Raw genomic sequence first — 18,593 nt, 5'->3', positions numbered from 1 at the left:
GCGGCAAATCATCCCCTGTGGTAAAATAAATAAAGTTTCCTATATGCAACAAGTGCCACATCTTTTTTTCTCTTTTTAACTTGCATGTTTCTTTCAGACTTGATGATTTGTATTTCTCTGCGCTCCACTTTGACAATGCCAGTCGCAAGCGTAACAAAAAGAGGAAAAAGGAGAAACATCAGGAAAGTGAAAGGCTTCTTGGAATACTTAGATCCTCGTTTCCAGAAGAAAACCCGGGAGAAGAAGGAAGAATCCCATCCTCCAGATGGCTCTTTATGAGAGCAATGCAGAAGTGAGGGCAGTAAACAACCTCACAAGGAAGGGAAGCCTTCCAGTGCAGGTGAAAGCAAGAAATACAGCTCCATCGCATCCAGCGAGTATATTAAAGGTAAGCGGCTGCAGCATGTTTATGGGATTCCTTTTAGATTAATCTAGAGATTATTTAAAACAGTCTTTAAATGCTTGATGACTGAACAGTCTGCTGGATATTAAAATATGTTTTGAAAAATATGTTTCAAGTGTTGTTTTTTCAGCTATGTGGGGAGAACAAATACAGTGGCTATGAATATTTTGGCTATTATTCAGAACAGCATGTGGAGGGATATGTAAAATATGTAATATGTAAAAATCCAGCTTTTTTTCTACTTTTTGGGTTTTTTTTTTGTCTTTTTTTTTCTTCCCTGCTATTATAGGTTTAAGAATATAGAGGAATGCACTGATGGAAGCCATGTAAAGAGTCCCCAACTTGAGCTCCTGATTGGCTTCATGCTGAACTCTGTGCTGTTCTTGTCTTAATCTTGGTCTCTCAGTAGATAATATGGTTTAATTACGAATAGAATCATGTGATGAAGAAGATCTCACACTGCAACAAATCCAACATCTCAAATGAAATTTTACATTTTCCGTGATTTTCTTTCTGAGCAGAAGTGTGTAGTATTAAATATATATATATATATATATCTGTGAGGAAGCCACGGTCGCAGTTACTCAGATATTTTAATAAGCACTTGCAGTAAGATAAATTGCTGCATCTTTTAGCATTATTTAATTGTAGGGTTAGAGACATGTTGATTCAACAGAGCTGTAAAGTTTCTAAGAGGTCACTTTGAAAAATACCAGCTAAATTACAGGCAAGACTGCACCCGTTCTTAAAAACAAACAACCCCCCCAATCATCTATTTTCCTCTTACAGATAACTGAAGTAATCCCCGAAGAACACAGTTCACTATCCAAAGGCAAGTTTTATTTTTAAACATTTTCTACATTTTATACCTAGCTGCAACTTAACAACCAGTTAACAGTCGGTGACAATCCTGTTCAGTGTTGAAAATGTCATTCTGGCATAGGAAACAAAGGACTTCATCTTCTTGCTTTTCTTCTTGGATCTTCACGTTCCAGATACGTGAGAGAAAGAGCAGCGTTAAAGCAGTTAAATTCCTGCATTCCTAAGTGCTCTCTCTAGCCAGTTTCTGAACGCTTCTGTTCTGTGGCTAGGATTTGGTCAGCTTGACCACAAGATCACTAAAAAAGCAGGTAGCTTTGTCCTAATATTCTGTACAGTTGACCAATTTTAGCATAGAACTGAAATGCAGTCAGTTGAATGGGAGGGCTTTGGAAGCTGCCTTCTCCAGTCAGTCCAGCCCTGTAGTCAGAGAGCAGATCAAGCCGGGTGCAGGGTTGTGACTTCTCTCTTTAGAAAGAAAACCACTGAGCCAGACAGCTCCATGTTGAGTATCACAACAGGGAATGACATTTCTTCCCTTTGTCTTTCAGATGCAGAGCTTACTGATGGAAGCCTTCAATACTCAGACTAAACCTACCATCAAAACCGACGACCTTTTTACCATCCAAACCAACCATTTTTCCATCAAACCCAACAACTTGGGTTTTGAAATGAAACTGGTAAGCCACAAGCCTTTATTGAATCTATTTTGCAGTGAAAGGGTTTTCTCTGTAACCTGATCATTTAAACTGTTGTGCTTAAAAGAAGGTCACTTGCAAGAGCAGTTATAATCCATGCTATAAAATTGAATCATCCTCTAGAAAGAAAAAAAAAAGGAGCAATTATCTTGCATGTACTCCTGATAAAGGAGGAGCTACACAATGGTATATAGTTTCACACTTAATTTTTGAGAATGTCCAGGCTTAAGTAACAGCTCTTGATGATAAATGAAAAGATTAACACGCAGTGGATTTACACAGAACATTACATTTGTAACAATGATCGATACAGAGTATTTGTCATGCAAATCACCTGTGTGCACCGAGGAATACTTATTTCAATATATATCTGTACAGTATTTACATTTTATATTTAAACTCTAACTCGAAACATTTTCCAAGAAAATACAGAAATGAAACTGGTAAGCCACAAGTCTTAATCTGCAGCATTTGGTCTAGAACAGACCTGGCTTTTCCAGCAAGCATATCTACATAGATATGTAACAAATCTTAAAAAATAGGCATTGTTTTTATCTATGAAGCATTATAAATGCTGCTTGGTTTATAAAGCTTCAGTTTTGTACCCGTTTAAAACTGTTCAAAATGTTAAGTGATTTAGAGCTTACTTTGTCAGAATATTTTAAAATTTAAGTCAGTCCAGGGGAGTTTAACTGTTATATACAGTTCTCTCCTAGATTGCACTGGCAACGGGGCAGCAATTTAATGCTAGAAATAATATACTTCCTGCTACAATCTCCTCAGTTACATGTTACTCTAAATAATTATTTCTGCAGGGTATAAGAACTTCAAATACAGCAAACGAACTCTCAAGGCATTTCCTTTGTGCTTACCGGTAGACACCGTCGCCTGGCTAGATAAACAGATTTTCTTGAAGGTGTTATTTCAGCATATAAGAGTTGATTAAAAAAAAAAAAGTGCTTCATGGCTTATTGGTTTTGTAATCTCACAGTTCTCCAGGAATACTTGATTTGCTGCATTTCACCATTACGCTCGTCAGTAGCACTGATTCTGGTTTATCACTATTTGCAGTACAAATCTCCTTGTCCAAAGCCTAAACTGATGTATGCACTGCTTGAAAACAAAACGTGAAGTTGCAGAGCAGAAGACTCAAGTCATTAGGTTAGCAGCTGCGTAACCATACTGCTTTCCAAACATAAGATGTAGAGCTTACTGAGTTTCTATGAAGAGTTTAAATGGCTCCCATTAAGCAAAGATGTCCCCACACTGATACTTCCTCTTAAGCAAGGATTCTACCTCCTTTGGCTGAGGCTTGCTCCCTTACTCACATTCGAACATTCATCCAAGTAGCCTGCAATTCCACGTTCGTGGGGGAAAGTCTGTAGAATAGAAAAGGTTCCTCCAGTCTCTTCCTCTCAGCCTTTTTTTGAAGCATGCAATAAAGCAAAACTTTCACAGGCTGACCTTCCATGCAAAACAAGGCAACTTAGTAAGACAGGAACCGCAAAACTGATTGTTCTTTAAAGTTAAAATGAGATTTGAAATAGATCAAGTTAGCAAGTGTTGTTACGTCCGTAAGTAAGTCTCTTTTTGCCAATGCAGCACAGTTCCCTATCATGTAGCCAGAGCTGCTTCTGTAGCTCCAAGAAGCAAAACTGCTTTGACAAAATACTGTGTCATGAAAGCATTCGTTGGCGCAGGAGGCACAGCTCAGGTTCAACAAGTTTGTGAAAAAATGAGTACTAACAGAAGCAGCAGCGTCCAAAGAAACACTTTATGTCCCCACTGCAAAATGAGGGGCTTTACCTTGAGTGTTATGCACGCTGTCAATAGAAAAGCACTGTAACAGAATCTGCCACGGCAGTTTGTATGTTACTGAAAGACCATCAGAGTGGGACTGCAGAAAGATCTTTCAGAAGTTCCAAAAAAACATGTGGGGGTGGGAGTTTAGTTGTGTTAGATAACACAATCTTAGATAAAGATTTTGGTCTTAACGTAAAAGTAAGGGCGTCTACTGATTTCTTCAACTCCAACAACTGAAGCACAAGTCTGAAAAATCGCCTTTAAGAATGCAATGAAAATATTTAACTCTTCTGTATGGTCATAGTTTGTTGTCAAGCAAAGGAATGAATGCTGATGCCTTAACTATCTAGGGCTGTAGCTTACAGAAAGACTACACCTTCCTGTTTTTTTCCCTTTAAAAACGTTAAATGCATGTGAAATTATTTGGGGGTGTTTTCACATGCAAAGCCTAATGCAACGCGTGCAAGCCCTGTCATCTTCTTCCTTTAGTAGTGTCGCATTAAGGGGTGTAGCTGATTGACCGTTACGGGTCCGGTCGGCTTCAGGGTACTGAACTATCACGGCCACGGATTCACCAACAACGCAGCACGCCCTCGCTCTAGTCGCGTTCAAGGAGAACTATCACGGCCAGGAACAATGCAGTTAAGTGCAGTTTATTACGGCAACAGATACACAGGTCCTTTGGATTGCCAGTGATAAATTCACTGTCTGCAAAAGCAAGCTAGCATGCATGAAATGCACAGGTACAAAGCCTAGGTATTAAGACGTTAAAAAGCATAAAGACACCAGAGATTTCTAAGTTTCCGTGGAGACGCCTGGTATAACCAAGCGTTCAGATCTTACCTCACAGCATCCCAATGGGCCATGGGGGGGGTGGGGGGGTGGGGGGGTGAGAGGCTCAGCCTGTCGACTGATGTCAGAAGGTATCCTTCATGACAGTATCTTCCCCAACATTCCCTTTCTCTTAAGCCAATTTACATTATTTTCTATCTTTTAGGTGGAGCTTGAGTGACTCCAGTCATGCATATCTTGGTTGTGATTGGTAGAAATTATCTCGCTTGCGTTTAAAGGTACAGGCTCCGAGAAATTCAGAGGATGTGCTCAGTGAGGGGTGGTTGCACCTCGGAGGCGGGTAGCTTTTGGGATGGAGGTGTGCTTATAATGCCTAGTCACTTAAGGCAATTACTCCACAAGGAGTAACCTTACTCCTGTAACTTAACTACTGGAACTACTTTAAGCTTTAACTACAGCATATCTAAAACATAAGAAGGATGTTACTATGTAAAAAGCAGATGAAACCAGTCCTTAAATCTTACTGCTTATTGTGCGTGAGCAGACTGGCATGAGTTTTAGCTATACTGGCAAATATCAAAGCACACCTGTGTAGTCCCAAAGCTGGGAGAAAAACAAGGAAACCTTGAAGAAAATGGGGAGGCCTGTAGCTTGTGTAGTCTTTTAGCTGAGAAAATAAGGAAGGAGAGAGACAGGTAGCCTTGAGCTAGCAGAAGCAAGGAAGAGAAGGGATAAAAGGGAAAAAACAAGAAGGAGAAAAACAGCTCCAGACTGACCTATAGTAACCTTTTGCTCATTAAGGGTCATTAACACATTAGAAATCACACCTGTCAAAATGCTAATCTATGCTAATGTGGGATTCGGTGTGTGTCCCCCTCCTCCTGTACCCCCTCCCCCCCGGCGTTCCTCTGTAATGCGCAAGCTCAGTAGAGATAAGTTAGGTGAGCTGTAATAACCAGTCAAAAGGAGCCAAAGAGAGAGTTTTCACAAGTTTCCTGTGTATGAATGACGGTGATTCGAGTCAGAGGTGTGCTTGCTTTGCGAAAGATAGCCAAGTACCTGACTCTGCAGAGTTCTGTAATTAATTATGTAATTAAAAGACCTTCGTGTGCATTCCGACTCGGGGTGCTTATTGGCGCGGTGCACTGGGCACGAACCCGCGGACAACATCTGTACTCAGTGTGATGCCTACAGACAATCCTTTCCTGTTGGGACCTGCATATTTTTCTGTGCATTCAACACAAACCCTTTGGCACAACTAGTTCCCTACGTAGCTGCCAGTCCACCACTCAGTTGCACTTCTGAAGAGGAAAAGCTATTTCCATCTAACGTAGGAGCACATACTCTAAATGCAAGCTTCGCTCAGCTGGTCATTTACTGCAGGACAAGATTTGAAAACTGTTGTTGAGATTCTGTTGGGTTTTCTGCTTACAGAAAAATCAAGTGCTAGATCGCCCTCTACTCCACTTTGTAGTGCTGCATTTAATGGAGATTCAAATAATTTCATTTGCTCCTCCGTTTATGGACAATGAGCTGAAGGAACAGGTACAGCACATTAGTCTGGAATGCCTTCCCTCCCAACCAAAGTAAACTGGAGCTGTAACTAACACAAGCAGAAGCAAGGCTTCCACGTTTTCAGCTGAATAAAGTTCCAACAAAGTCATCCTCTGGGATTTGAAGCTTACTTCAAACTATAAAATTTACAGTTAACGTCTTCACTTAGTTTGTCCAATTTTTGCATTATCGCTCAGCTGTGTGCTCATTTATAAGTCGATGAATGTATACAAGCTGCTGATCAAGTCCTATGTCTTGTTTGCAATTCTTCGTTTCCTTGTTGCCAGCATATTGTAAAGCGGATCCCTGCTGCTACTTGCTCTAGAAGAAAAGGAATCATCGTTTTGGTTACCAAATACCCGCTTCTGAAAACTAGAAGTGTTTTGTTCTCTCTTCCCTTTGAATGACTCCACACCTCTCATCAGATAATGGATTGCTGACCTAGAATCAGAGAACATCCCAAGGTGGAAAGGACTCACAATAATCCCCGAGTCCAACTCCTGGCTCCACACAGGACCACCCCAAAAGCAGACCCTACGTCTGAGAGCATCGTTCAAACACTTCTTGACCCCCGTCAGGCTCGGTGCCATGACCACTGCCCTGGGCAGCTGTCCCAGTGCCCGAGCGCCCTCTCAGGGCAGCACCTGAGGCGCACGGGGCTCGGCGGGGCGGCCCGGGAGGGGAGGAGGACGGCGGGGCGAAGCGGCGGCTCCCTCAGAGCCGTCTCCCCGCCGCCTCGTCCGCACGTCGGGGCTTTTTCGTGTCGCGCCCTCGGGCTCTCGCCGCGGGCGACGTGCTGCTCCCCAGCGCGGACGCCTTGCGCGCGGCGCCTGCCCGCGGCGGCGGCGGGAGGGAAACCCCAACCGCAAAGCCCTCCCGGCAGGGAGAGCTCGGGGTGAGGGCCGATCCGGCACCGACAGTAAAGACACGCCGGAGGAAACGCTCTGCTTGTAGCCGTGAGCACCGCGGCCAGGTTAAAAAGGCGTCACGCTGGAGCTCCGAGTTGGGCGGCGTTCCGAGGCCGTTATGGCAGTTGTGGAGACGGCCTCGGCTGAGGTGGCGGCTGCTGTCGCTGCTGTCCCCTCTGTCCCCGCTGTTGCCGCTGTTCCCGGCGCCTGGAGACCCCTGGCAGCCCCCTGTGACAGGACCTGTGGCCCCGGGGAGCAGGACCTGTGGCCCCCTGTGCCCACCGCCTCGTCGGCCATCCCGGCAGCAATCCTGCCAGCACAGAATAGCTCACTGGCGTTACGTGCGTTTCAGGGTAAAGTGACGATTAACTTCTATTTCCTGGCTTGGGTGCTGCTTTATTCTTTAACGAAGCTTCAGGTTTAAAGGTTAAACTCAGTTATGTCAAGGTTAAACTCAGTTTCGTGAATGGCATCTTGGACAAAATCTTAAGCTGTGATTGACTCTCTGCTTAACAGAGGCCAAGCGTGTACCTACTGAGCAGCAGGTCATAAGTGATAAGCCCTCACAAATTAACTTGCTATCACAAAGTGACGCCCAGAAAAAGTGTATTCAAAAGCTAGGCTCATTATAGAATCACAACAAACCCATCATGACTGGTGCAGTAGACAGTGCGGTAGAGGGCGAGCCCTGGAAAGACAGAAGTAAAGTAGCAGCGAAATGCAGGTACCTTTGTGCACACGAAACAGAAAAGCGCAGGCAGTAAAGTAATAGTGTTCCATTACTAACGCGAGCAACAATTATATATAAATCGCAACCATTATCTATTAGATAATAGGTAATAATTAATAGATAATTGCAAAGCTCCAAAAATGCAATAAATAACTGATTCCCCTCAGAGAATGTCATTTACATTTTTATATTAAAAAGACTCCAGAGTTGTAATGGATTAAAATCCTACGAAAGTGAAAGAAATGGCATCAGCCACTAGTTCTGCAGAAGCTAAAAGTAATACTGATAGAGTTTGGATGGAAATTTTTACTTTGTGTGTTTAGTTTGGGGATTCCTTTTAAATCATTCATACCAGCAATTTAGTTCTTAAAGGCTGTTTCTTTGAGATTAAGTGACAGGACTTCTACTACTCAAGTACTACGCAAGTAAGCGTGCGCTTTATCCTGCCTCCGTTTTCTTCAAAACAAAAGTAGAAAATGCAGTTCTTACTTGTTGCACTGATAGAGAACGGGACTACTGTGAATAAAGACTTCCAAAGCGATTCCCCTAAGGCAACTGAAGTGACTGACGTTACAGAAATTAATTTTGATATATTTACAGTCGACAGAGAAATATGGGGAGCATTTTGTAATGCACAGATTCATCCGTGTCTTTTCTGTTTTGCAAAGAAAAGCGTTTGATTGTTGCTATTCACAGCTTCCATTATTCACAGGTTTTTGAATGCTAACATTGCTCAGGAAAAGATCTGATATTTGTAGGGGTACCGTCATTCCTAGTTATTTGTTTTTACATTGTCCTTGCATTTATTACCATATAATTTCAAGTCTAAATTTGTGGTTTAAGTTATAATAAGGAAAAAAGCAGTAGTTGAGGTAATCAGGTTAAAGATTATAGATGGAGAGGAACTTGGCGTTAGATACTAAAAACAGGATGGCAGTTAGCCTTGCCTTAGAAAAATTAAAATGGTTGACTAAACTTTTTTTTCCCAAAACGTTGTGTTGACCAGCCAATTTGAATTTGGCGGTATTAAAGCTGTCTGCAATAAGTTTTTCTGTTTTGGATTGTAGCTAGTTCCTCTAGGTGCTCCCACAGAATAGTATTTTTACTATACCTATATATACTTTACATATTTACTATACCTATATATACCTAATGCCTTTCTTAGAAACAAACAAACAAAATCTCTTTTTAAATATAACTTTCTTGCAGTTGTTAATGATGGAATTGCTCCGCCACAAAGGATTCTTTTTCCACCTGAGAAGATACGTATGGATTGGCAAGAAACACAAAGTGTTGGAGTTGGCCTGTACAATCTTGGCAACACACGTTTTCTTAATGCTACTCTACAGTGTTTGACCTACACCCCCCCCCACTTGCCAATTACATGCTTTCTCTTGAGCACAGCCAGTCATGTGAGTACTTTCTAACAGTATTTTAAATCTGTTGGATAGCTCTGAAGGTGAAAGAACAGCAGTGATTCTGTGGGACAAAGTTACTTGCCTGATTTTACCTGTAGAAGCTGGCTTTGAGCATTGTATTAGCAGTGGGCTCAGAATAGCATATGGAGTGCGTTTAATGCACCATGTGTGTTTTTTGTTTGTTTTTTTAAAAGGACCTTTTCTTGCTTCATGGGAATAATGAAGTGCATTGGACAGTAATGCATTTAATGAACATTTGGCATTTGGGCTATTTGGGCTTCCTGCTGCTAGAAAGGCAATAAAATTTAGGATGTTGGCGTCATAGGTCTTTAGTCTTCACAGCCTAGGTTCCATAATGCACTACAATAAATGGTCTGTTCGTTGTTGAACCAATTAAAAAAAAAAAGAAGCAAACAAAACCAAAACCTAGAAAGCAATATGAGCTGTTATGAACATGACTAGATTTTTTTGTGGGACTGTATTAAAATCTAGACTGATTTTGTTCTAAATAAAATGTTGTACTATAAACTAAATGTTGTACTAAACGTGTATGCTTTTTAGGCTGGTATCTTTGTATCGATACCTAGAAATTTAACTGTTTTCTTCCTGTATATAGAAATTGTTTCAGTTAAGAATCCTGTTGAAAAAAGGAGGGCAGAAGTACTATTACATACATTACTTTAGTTTTTCCTTTCTCCCAAAGGACTCGTAGCTCTGTATCATGAAGCTCACCTGACAGCACTGTGCTGAAAATAACCCACATTCTCTTAATGCTGTATCATCAATGTCAAATATTCTTTCCTCATATATTTTGCAGCCTGTGGAGTTCACATTCCTGTCAGCCTTCACAAACGTGACTTTGCAGTAGTCTTTTAGATTTCTCATCACAAAATGCACTTGAACACAGGCTTAATGGATATTTTTTTTCTATAAAGTTGTGTGAAATGAAATGTTACGAGACTGTTGGGACAAGGAGAGTGGATACTGTATCTATAGTTTAAATGTTACTTATATGTTTGTTTGTAGTTATGTCTGTTTCGCTGGACTGGGATGCTTTCTTCTTTCACTCTTCAGGTCGTGAACAAGATTTTTGCATGATGTGCACGATGGAGACTCCCATTAACCAGGCCCTGCGTTGCACTGTTGATGCCATCGAGCCTACGCGTGTTATCAATAACCTCAGTCGTAAGTGGCTTCAGATGTGTTTCTTTTTCAGTATCTTGTAATCTTCAAATAATTATTTGATGTGTATAAATGGTTTTAACACTATAAAGAAGAGAGATTTTAGAAATACGAGAATTATTTCATTTTTAAATGAGGTAAATACTATCATCTTCTTATTTAGGAATAGGACAACATTTCCGTTTTGGCAGTCAAGGAGACGCACACGAGTTCTTGCGCTATACTGTCGATGCTATGCAGGAAGCGTGCTTGAATGGAAGCACCAAGTCAGCATAAACAAATTCACTTTTATACGTTCTCTAGCACCTTGTAGTCCTTTATTTACTATCAAAACTGAAAGTCTACGTCATCCTTGGTTTTCATAAAACTCTTTGAAGAGTTAACTGTGTGCCTTAAATCTTCTGAGGTCTGATTATAATTTATTTCCAGATTGGACAGATCTTCTCAAGCTACCACCATCATTCATCAAATATTTGGAGGATTTCTAAGATCAAGAGGTACTTTTAAAAATATTCCTGTCCTTAGAACTGATCTGTGTATTTTGTCGGTAGTAAAGCAGTCTGCAGCTTGTCTAAAGTAGTATCTATCGACAACTTGAATTTGGACAGTTAGTCTCCTCCACGTATTGTTCAGCATTTATATTTTGCTTCCAGTGAAGTGCTTGAATTGCAAAGCAGTTTCGGATACGTATGAGGCATTTCTTGATATCACTTTGGATATAAAGGTAGGATGTTTTGTAAATATAATTCATGATGTTTAAGTACATGTATAACTTTCTAAATTAAACTTGTTTAACTTAAAAAACCAAACCACACACAATGTTAAAATATAAGAGCTTGGTGGTAGTTAGAAAGTGGATTGGACTTTGTCCTTCTGTGGAACCCCTGTAAATAGTCTCCACGTTTACATTGGGTTTAAGGGGAAAGAATTTTATGTCTGCACAAATTATGATACTGTCATACTTCTTTGTTGTTCTACCTCAATATACATCTAATTGTTAGACTGCTGGATTTGTTCCCAGTATTGATGACAAAGCACACTATAGATGCTGTCTGTGTTACTGGAAAATGATTTGTTTCAAAGAAAAATGACTTCCAGGTGAGGTAAACGCTGAGCATGCTATTCAAATAGCATAAGCATGCATGAGACATTGAAACGAGTTTGTTTTGGGGGCGAAAAAGAAGATGCTTTCAAACACTTGTCTCTGCTTGTTTTTAAGGTGTAAAAAGATGGTTCCTGCATCCAAGAGATTTACCATACACCGTTCTTCCAACGTTCTCACAATATCACTGAAAAGATTTGCAGATTTCACAGGTGGAAAGATCAACAAGGTATATTTACCGCTGTAATGCAACTTTGTCATCATGTAATGGGACATCCCCCAAAGCTGAAAGTTGTTAATATTTTCAGACAATAATTGTAGACTAACGACTGTGGCTTATTCTTTCTCTTAATATCAGTAAAGTTCCTGCTTGACAAGAAGCATATACTTTCCTCTGAGAAGGCTAATTCGTCAGAAAACAGTTCTCTGCAACTTCTAGTATTAAACGTTGCTTATGGGAAGACTTATTTTTAGTGAATCAAGAGATATATTCATATAATTCCAGTCTCTGTTTTTTGGAAGTGTTTTTCTCTGGCTAGTCCACGAAGTACTCTGATATAATTTTTCTGTCTTCTTGGTCTCTCTTTAGGAGGTAAAATATCCTGAGTATTTGGACCTCCGAGACTACATGTCTCAATCAAGTGGAGAACCACTCCTCTACACCTTATAAGCGGTGCTGGTGCATCATGGTATCAACTGTCGCTCAGGACACTATGTATGCTACATGAAGGTAGAAGTCAACATCATTTCTAACAGGGTAAAGGTTGTGCTGGCAAACCAGTTAAAGTGTTACTAGTAGTACTGTTTCTAGGGAAAAAGATTTCATTATATGTTTATTTGACACGTGTGTATTTTATTCCTATCTGTGATTTCATTTGGAAAACATGCAATTCATCTAAAGATATCGTTGTCTTTATTTGCAGGCTGGTAATGGACTTTGGTATCAGACGAATGATGCAAAAGTAGTCCGTACTGACATTAAAAGAGTTCTTGGTCAGCAAGCTTACTTACTTTTTTATATCAGGTAAATATGAAATAAATATTAAAATGTGTTCAGAAGAGATTTACTCTCCTGTTATTGATACTTTTCTTTTTGCAAGTGTTTTTCTTTCTCTCCCAGGAAAAGATTATTGTTTATCTAATTCAGTTCTGTCTAACCTGAGATTCTCTGTCATTTATTATCTTTTGTTGCTTGGCCTTAAACTGCAGCACTTGTGTAAATTGCTGTATATGTGTTATCTGTAGCTGGCTAATTTAGAGAAGGAGAGAAATGAAGGTCATCTGTGGTGTAAGAATGAATTATTGCTCTGAAAGTGATAGTCATAGTAGGAAGACTGTTACCTACTTTTCAGTTTGTAGTCTTGGCTAAGTCTTCTGTAGAGAAGGCTTCCATATCGTATGAACTGCTCCTATAAAATTATAGGATGGGATTTAATCCAAGAGTAGGCTGAAAGAAAAACTAAACTGAGATCACTGCTCTTTTCTGAAGGCGCTATGATTTGACGCTCGGAGAACGTGCTTTTTACTTAGCAGCACCATCTTATCCCTGTTCATTCCCCCCTGGTCAGCGGGGGGCTAACAGTAAGCAGGCTGGATTTCTGGGACCACGACTTCCTCCTCATATGATTAAGGTAATTTAGGGAAGCGGGAGGGCAGATAATGGCACCAAACAGATAGTGGGTTTGGGGTTTGGTGTGGGGTTTTTTGTTTGGTTTTTGGCATCTTCGTTTTGTTTTCCTTCCCACGCTGCAGCTTCCTTCACAGCCCTCATGATACGGCCAGAGTCATTCAAACAGTGGTTACTGCTAAATTGCGCAGCCATGCGACTCCATTATTTATACCTCCTAGACAGCTTTGTAAAGCACAGAGAGCTACGCTCTTTGACAATTTAAGTAGAGTGTACTAAGCCTCGAATCGTTTAAAAGAGGACTTGTTTTTCCTATCGACGTCATTTTAGCTAAGACAGGGAAACCAAATTGTCTTATTCCTGAGCACCAGAACAATTATTCCAGGCTTTTTGGGGTATGTTTAAAGAGGAAAAGCAATATATTTGGGAATAGCTTTAGGTAATGTTAAGTTGTTTGGATGGTTTTCAAAAATGATGTTAATTTGATATCAATATGCAGTAAACCAAAAGCAGGAATTAAATACACTTATGGGACTTGCATTTATCTTTAAAGGGCAGTGTTTTTTGCTTTTTAGGTGTTAAGACCATTTGTAGAAATACTTAGTAGGAGAATGACATGTTTAAAAATGTTAAATGCAGTGTCTGCATTAATCCATCTTGCAATTTCTTCTTTTTAAATACAGAATTCAAGTCGTTTAAATGGAAATGGATCCATAAAAGAGGATGCAAATACCACTGGTGTCACCCTAAAAAGGCCATCTTCAGCACCACCAATGGCCTGTGTTCAAAAACAGGCGATTACCAGGCCTTCAATTACTGATACGTCAAAAAACCAGAAGATCACCATCAGTATTCACAATGAATTGCCTGCTCGTCAGACTGTGTCACAGCCTGACTGTCTTAGCAGTGCTGTGGAGGATGAAGATCTCTACAAGGCTGTTCCTTCATCCACAATCACAAAGTCGGTAAAGCAAATGAAGCAAATACAAAAAAAAAAAAAAAAAAAAGAGTTTCTGCTGAAATTTTTGTGGAGCCAACAGTGAATGGAAATCCTAAACTCAGCTCTGATAACACAGTCCCTTACGGTGCAGAATCTTCAGGAAAATCTGAGGAGGAGTCAAAGGGCTTATTTAAAAGGAATTGCAATGCAATGTGGAATTTTGGTTGGAAAGGTAGTCCGTACATTGCAGAATTCCCATTCTTCCTGTCAGAATGCTGATGAAGGAAGATCCCAGCATGAGCTGCCAAAAACTGTTCCACTGAACGGTGCTATTAGTTTAATTAATGAATCTGAAGAAAACGGACTGAAACTTGATGATTCCACTTGCCAAGTTGAACCTGTTAAACCTTCTGAGATGTTCTTTTCTAAAACAAATGGATTGCTTGAAACATAGTAGTTTGCTCCATCGAGAATTTCTCACCTATGATGTATTCGGGAGTGTTTATCATGTTCCTAATTCAGGTGAAATGCTGAGAAAACACAGCACAAATTTGATCGTAACACTTTGTGATATTATGCCATTAGAATTTGCAGAGCTGAGCTGACATTAGAACTTGTCAGCTTAAGCTGAGCTGAGATCAAAATTCTTAAGTTTCATAAAGTAGATTTTGGGAGGTGAGTTGGGGTTATCTTTGAAGTGTAGATAATGCATACAACCCAAAGCGGTCTTGCTTAGCATTTAATGTAGAAATTCTGACAAGACTAGTCCTCAGTACAAATAGTATTTTTTCTGTCTGCTGACTTGTGCGTTTTAATTGCAGATGCCTGGAGCTATGCCTCCAGTCCCTCGAGAAGTCATCATGGAATCCCTCACAGCCAGCCAGTTGAACAGCTTGTCAGAGGAAATAAGGTAAAATGAGCACAGTCTGATTACGACAAGATTTTATGGAAGTTCGTTGCAGTTCTATCTGTCTACTAATACTATTTAATGGAAGGATTTAAATCAGTAGAATTCCGTACTGTATGGCCAGTGTTACGAACAGAACTAATGATCAGCACTGTGCATATCACGCTGATGCAGGTTGGTGCCTCACGGAGAACTTGTGTTTCTTCATAGAATGTTTTTCCATTTTTCTCCGTTATCTGGAGAAACATTGGCTGTTCCCCCGTCGCCCCCACCCCTTTTTTCTCAGAGCAGCAGGTGGAGGGAGACGGAAACGTGTTTTTATTTTGTGCAGTGTCCCGGGACCTCCGAAATCTACTGAGAATGATGAATACCTTGAACAGTACCAATGTGATGACCGTGGAGACAAGGAGAAACCAAGAAGATCAAATGAACATGAACTGATTTCAAAAGAAAACGTTTTCTACATCAAAGAGTCTTCTGAGACTGGTGAGAAATTGCGGCAAACTTCCTCTCTAAAGTCTGACACTGAATGTAGTTCTAAAAACCTTTCCTCCTTAGCTATTACAGGTAGATGCCAAGATACAAAGGACGAGACTAAAAAAACTGACAAAGAGCATTACCCGAGAAAGAGGGAACATTCTCCTACTGAAGAGAAGGAGAGTCAAAAAGATGGTCATTCCAGCAAGAGAAGGTGCTCTCGGAGTGTGGAAGTTGTTAAGCAAAAGCGTCACAAGCAGGAGTATTGGGAGGGAAGCAGGTACAGATCTTTCCATAGTGAAAGGAACAGCCCTGATAATGGCAGAAGACCAGTAAAATATTCAAAGTACAGATCTCGAAGCAGAGGAAGATCAGAACAAGATAGCACTAGATATTACCATTCCAAAGGGGAAAGAAGTTGGAGCAGAGAAAGATACTATCAAGATGAACCACGGAAATGGGAAAAATGTAGATATTACAAGGATTGCTATTCACCTCATGCAGCAGGAGACAGCAGAGAGAGAAAGTTCTCTCACGGTGATAAAGACTTTGACAAATTGACTCAGACTTACTCCAGCAGGTCACATAAGCATTATCATTACAAAAGCAGATGGCCTCACGGTTCCCTCTTGAGAGAGGAAGATGTACATCACTTTAGCACACCCAGAGCAGACTCACATCGTTGCTCAGTAGCTCAGCAACATTCTGGAAAACATTCGCGTGAGAGACATGCACTTCCACCTGTGTCAGCTCATTTGGAGAACTGTCGCCAAAAAATGGCAAAAGAAGGAAACAGAAAAAGACAATATACTCATGCAGAAGGTAGTGAAAGTGAAATAGAAAGGAAACGCAGAAAGGTAGAAAAGGAGCTTTTAGGTGGTGAAAACATGAAAAAATATAAGAAGTTCTAGAAGAAAAAGAAGTCTGAAGATAAACAGGGAGAGAAGGAATCCAAGTAAGCAGGGATTCCAGCATACTCAGCAGTTTTTTTCCTAATTCTTTTCCGGGTGCTTCTCATGTTTCGTTTTGGGTTTTTTTCATAGTTTCTAAGTTATTTAGATAGCATAATCTGGCTGGGGATCATGACTGGGGATCATTAGGTTGATCAGTGAAGACAGGAAAGATATTGCTGAATTGTGTCAGAGCACTAGCTTTGGACCACGTAGTTCGAATCACATCTGCACACCATTCTGGAATAGGTTAAAACATTTTTTTTTTTTTTTACTTGCATATATTCCAGAGCTAACCATTGTTAATGATCTGTGTACCAACCAGGACCTATGGTCCTTCAATCTGAGGGCTTAAGTTTGCTGCATCTAAAGGAAGTTACATGTGCACAAAGTACCACAAAATAGCTGACATGCGGCAAATCATCCCCTGTGGTAAAATAAATAAAGTTTCCTATATGCAACAAGTGCCACATCTTTTTTTCTCTTTTTAACTTGCATGTTTCTTTCAGACTTGATGATTTGTATTTCTCTGCGCTCCACTTTGACAATGCCAGTCGCAAGCGTAACAAAAAGAGGAAAAAGGAGAAACATCAGGAAAGTGAAAGGCTTCTTGGAATACTTAGATCCTCGTTTCCAGAAGAAAACCCGGGAGAAGAAGGAAGAATCCCATCCTCCAGATGGCTCTTTATGAGAGCAATGCAGAAGTGAGGGCAGTAAACAACCTCACAAGGAAGGGAAGCCTTCCAGTGCAGGTGAAAGCAGGAAATACAGCTCCATCGCATCCAGCGAGTATATTAAAGGTAAGCGGCTGCAGCATGTTTATGGGATTCCTTTTAGATTAATCTAGAGATTATTGAAAACAGTCTTTAAATGCTTGATGACTGAACAGTCTGCTGGATATTAAAATATGTTTTGAAAAATATGTTTCAAGTGTTGTTTTTTCAGCTATGTGGGGAGAACAAATACAGTGGCTATGAATATTTTGGCTATTATTCAGAACAGCATGTGGAGGGATATGTAAAATATGTAATATGTAAAAATATGTAACGTAAAAATCCAGCTTTTTTTCTACTTTTTGGTGGTTTTTTTTGTCTTTTTCTTTTCCCTGCTATTATAGGTTTAAGAATATAGAGGAATGCGCTGATGGAAGCCATGTAAAGAGTCTCCAAATTTGCATTGGGTTTAAGCTGAAAGAATTTTATGTCTGCACAAATTATGATACTGTCATACTTCTTTGTTGTTCTACCTCAATATACATCTAATTGTTAGACTGCTGGATTTGTTCCCAGTATTGATGACAAAGCACACTATAGATGCTGTCTGCGTTACTGGAAAATGATTTGTTTCAAAGTAAAATGACTTCCAGGTGAGGTAAACGCTGAGCATGCTCTTCCTGCCTCCTTCTTCACAGTGCTCATAGTAGATCGCTTACGTATGTATTAGTCAGATTCTCTTATAAACTCCTAGTGCGTCTCTGGAATTTTGAATTTACAGTGACTTTACGCTCTTCTCTCTCGCTCCTCTAGGCGGTTTCATCTGTTACCAGAGCTCTAGAACTCTGACCCAGACGCAGGGTCTGCCACAGGGGTTGGAATGCCCTCTGCGGGGTCAACTTGCACTGCTACAGCTCGTTTCTCTGACCCAGACACAGTAGTGGGAGCGGCATCCGCGGCTGGAGCGGCTGCCGCGGCTGGAGCGGCTGGATCGGCTGCCGCGGCTGGAGCGGCTGCCGCGGCTGGAGCGGCTGCCGCGGCTGGAGCAGTGCAGTGAGTCCAGAGAGTGCACTGGCACCTTGGGGATGCAGTGCAGTGACTCTAGAGAGTGCACTGGCACCACTGGGGATGCAGTGCAGTGAGTCCAGAGAGTGCACTGGCACCACTGGGGATGCACTGCAGTGACTCCAGAGAGTGCACTGGCACCACTGGGGATGCAGTGCAGTGGCTCCAGAGAGTGCACTGGCACCACTGGCGATGCAGTGCAGTGACTCCAGAGAGTGCACTGGCACCACTGGGGATGCACTGCATTGAGTCCAGAGAGTGCACTGGCACCACTGGGGATGCAGTGCAGTGAGTCCGGAGAAACATTGGCTGTTCCCCCGTCGCCCCCACCCCTTTTTTCTCAGAGCAGGAGGTGGAGGGAGGCAGAAACGTGTTTTTATTTTGTGCAGCGTCCCGGGACACTGGTGGCTATCAAAAAGGCAAAAGAAGGAAACAGAAAAAGACAATATACTCATGCAGAAGGTAGTGAAAGTGAAATAGAAAGGAAACGCAGAAAGGTAGAAAA

At 41.0% G+C, this 18,593-nt stretch overlaps 3 protein-coding genes across 4 annotated transcripts; all 3 read left to right on the top strand.

Moving 5' to 3' along the window:
* Nucleotides 1-7,095: 7,095 nt before the first annotated feature.
* On the top strand, nucleotides 7,096-12,079 carry LOC136789176 (ubiquitin carboxyl-terminal hydrolase 42-like). The gene is given in 8 exon segments (XM_066989149.1): nucleotides 7,096-7,330; nucleotides 8,917-9,071; nucleotides 9,074-9,119; nucleotides 10,200-10,310; nucleotides 10,471-10,573; nucleotides 10,737-10,804; nucleotides 10,961-11,025; nucleotides 11,999-12,079. Coding segments are annotated over 8 exon segments (864 nt in total).
* A 54-nt stretch (nucleotides 12,080-12,133) lies between these two features.
* Nucleotides 12,134-14,445, top strand: LOC136789196 (ubiquitin carboxyl-terminal hydrolase 42-like). Its single transcript, XM_066989165.1, is given in 6 exon segments — nucleotides 12,134-12,166; nucleotides 12,333-12,433; nucleotides 12,899-13,040; nucleotides 13,720-13,999; nucleotides 14,002-14,188; nucleotides 14,190-14,445. Coding segments are annotated over 6 exon segments (984 nt in total). The 3' UTR covers nucleotides 14,431-14,445.
* A 280-nt stretch (nucleotides 14,446-14,725) lies between these two features.
* Nucleotides 14,726-16,333, top strand: LOC136789194 (ubiquitin carboxyl-terminal hydrolase 42-like). Of its 2 annotated transcripts, XM_066989162.1 has the most exons (3): nucleotides 14,744-14,886; nucleotides 15,215-15,369; nucleotides 15,442-16,333. In XM_066989162.1, the coding sequence occupies exons 1-3, from the start codon at nucleotides 14,798-14,800 to the stop codon at nucleotides 16,269-16,271; spliced, it is 1,074 nt and encodes a 357-aa protein (XP_066845263.1). In that variant the 5' UTR covers nucleotides 14,744-14,797; the 3' UTR covers nucleotides 16,272-16,333. The 2 variants fall into 2 exon arrangements, with proteins under 2 accessions (XP_066845262.1, XP_066845263.1); XM_066989161.1 differs by having other exon boundaries at nucleotides 14,726-14,886; nucleotides 15,215-16,333.
* Nucleotides 16,334-18,593: the final 2,260 nt, after the last annotated feature.

Source organism: Anser cygnoides, unplaced genomic scaffold (assembly GCF_040182565.1).
Source record: "Anser cygnoides isolate HZ-2024a breed goose unplaced genomic scaffold, Taihu_goose_T2T_genome scaffold_42_1, whole genome shotgun sequence".
Taxonomy (NCBI): domain Eukaryota; kingdom Metazoa; phylum Chordata; class Aves; order Anseriformes; family Anatidae; genus Anser; species Anser cygnoides.
The sequence above is the reverse complement of the archived record's forward strand: the minus strand, read 5'-3'. Positions and strand labels throughout refer to the sequence as shown.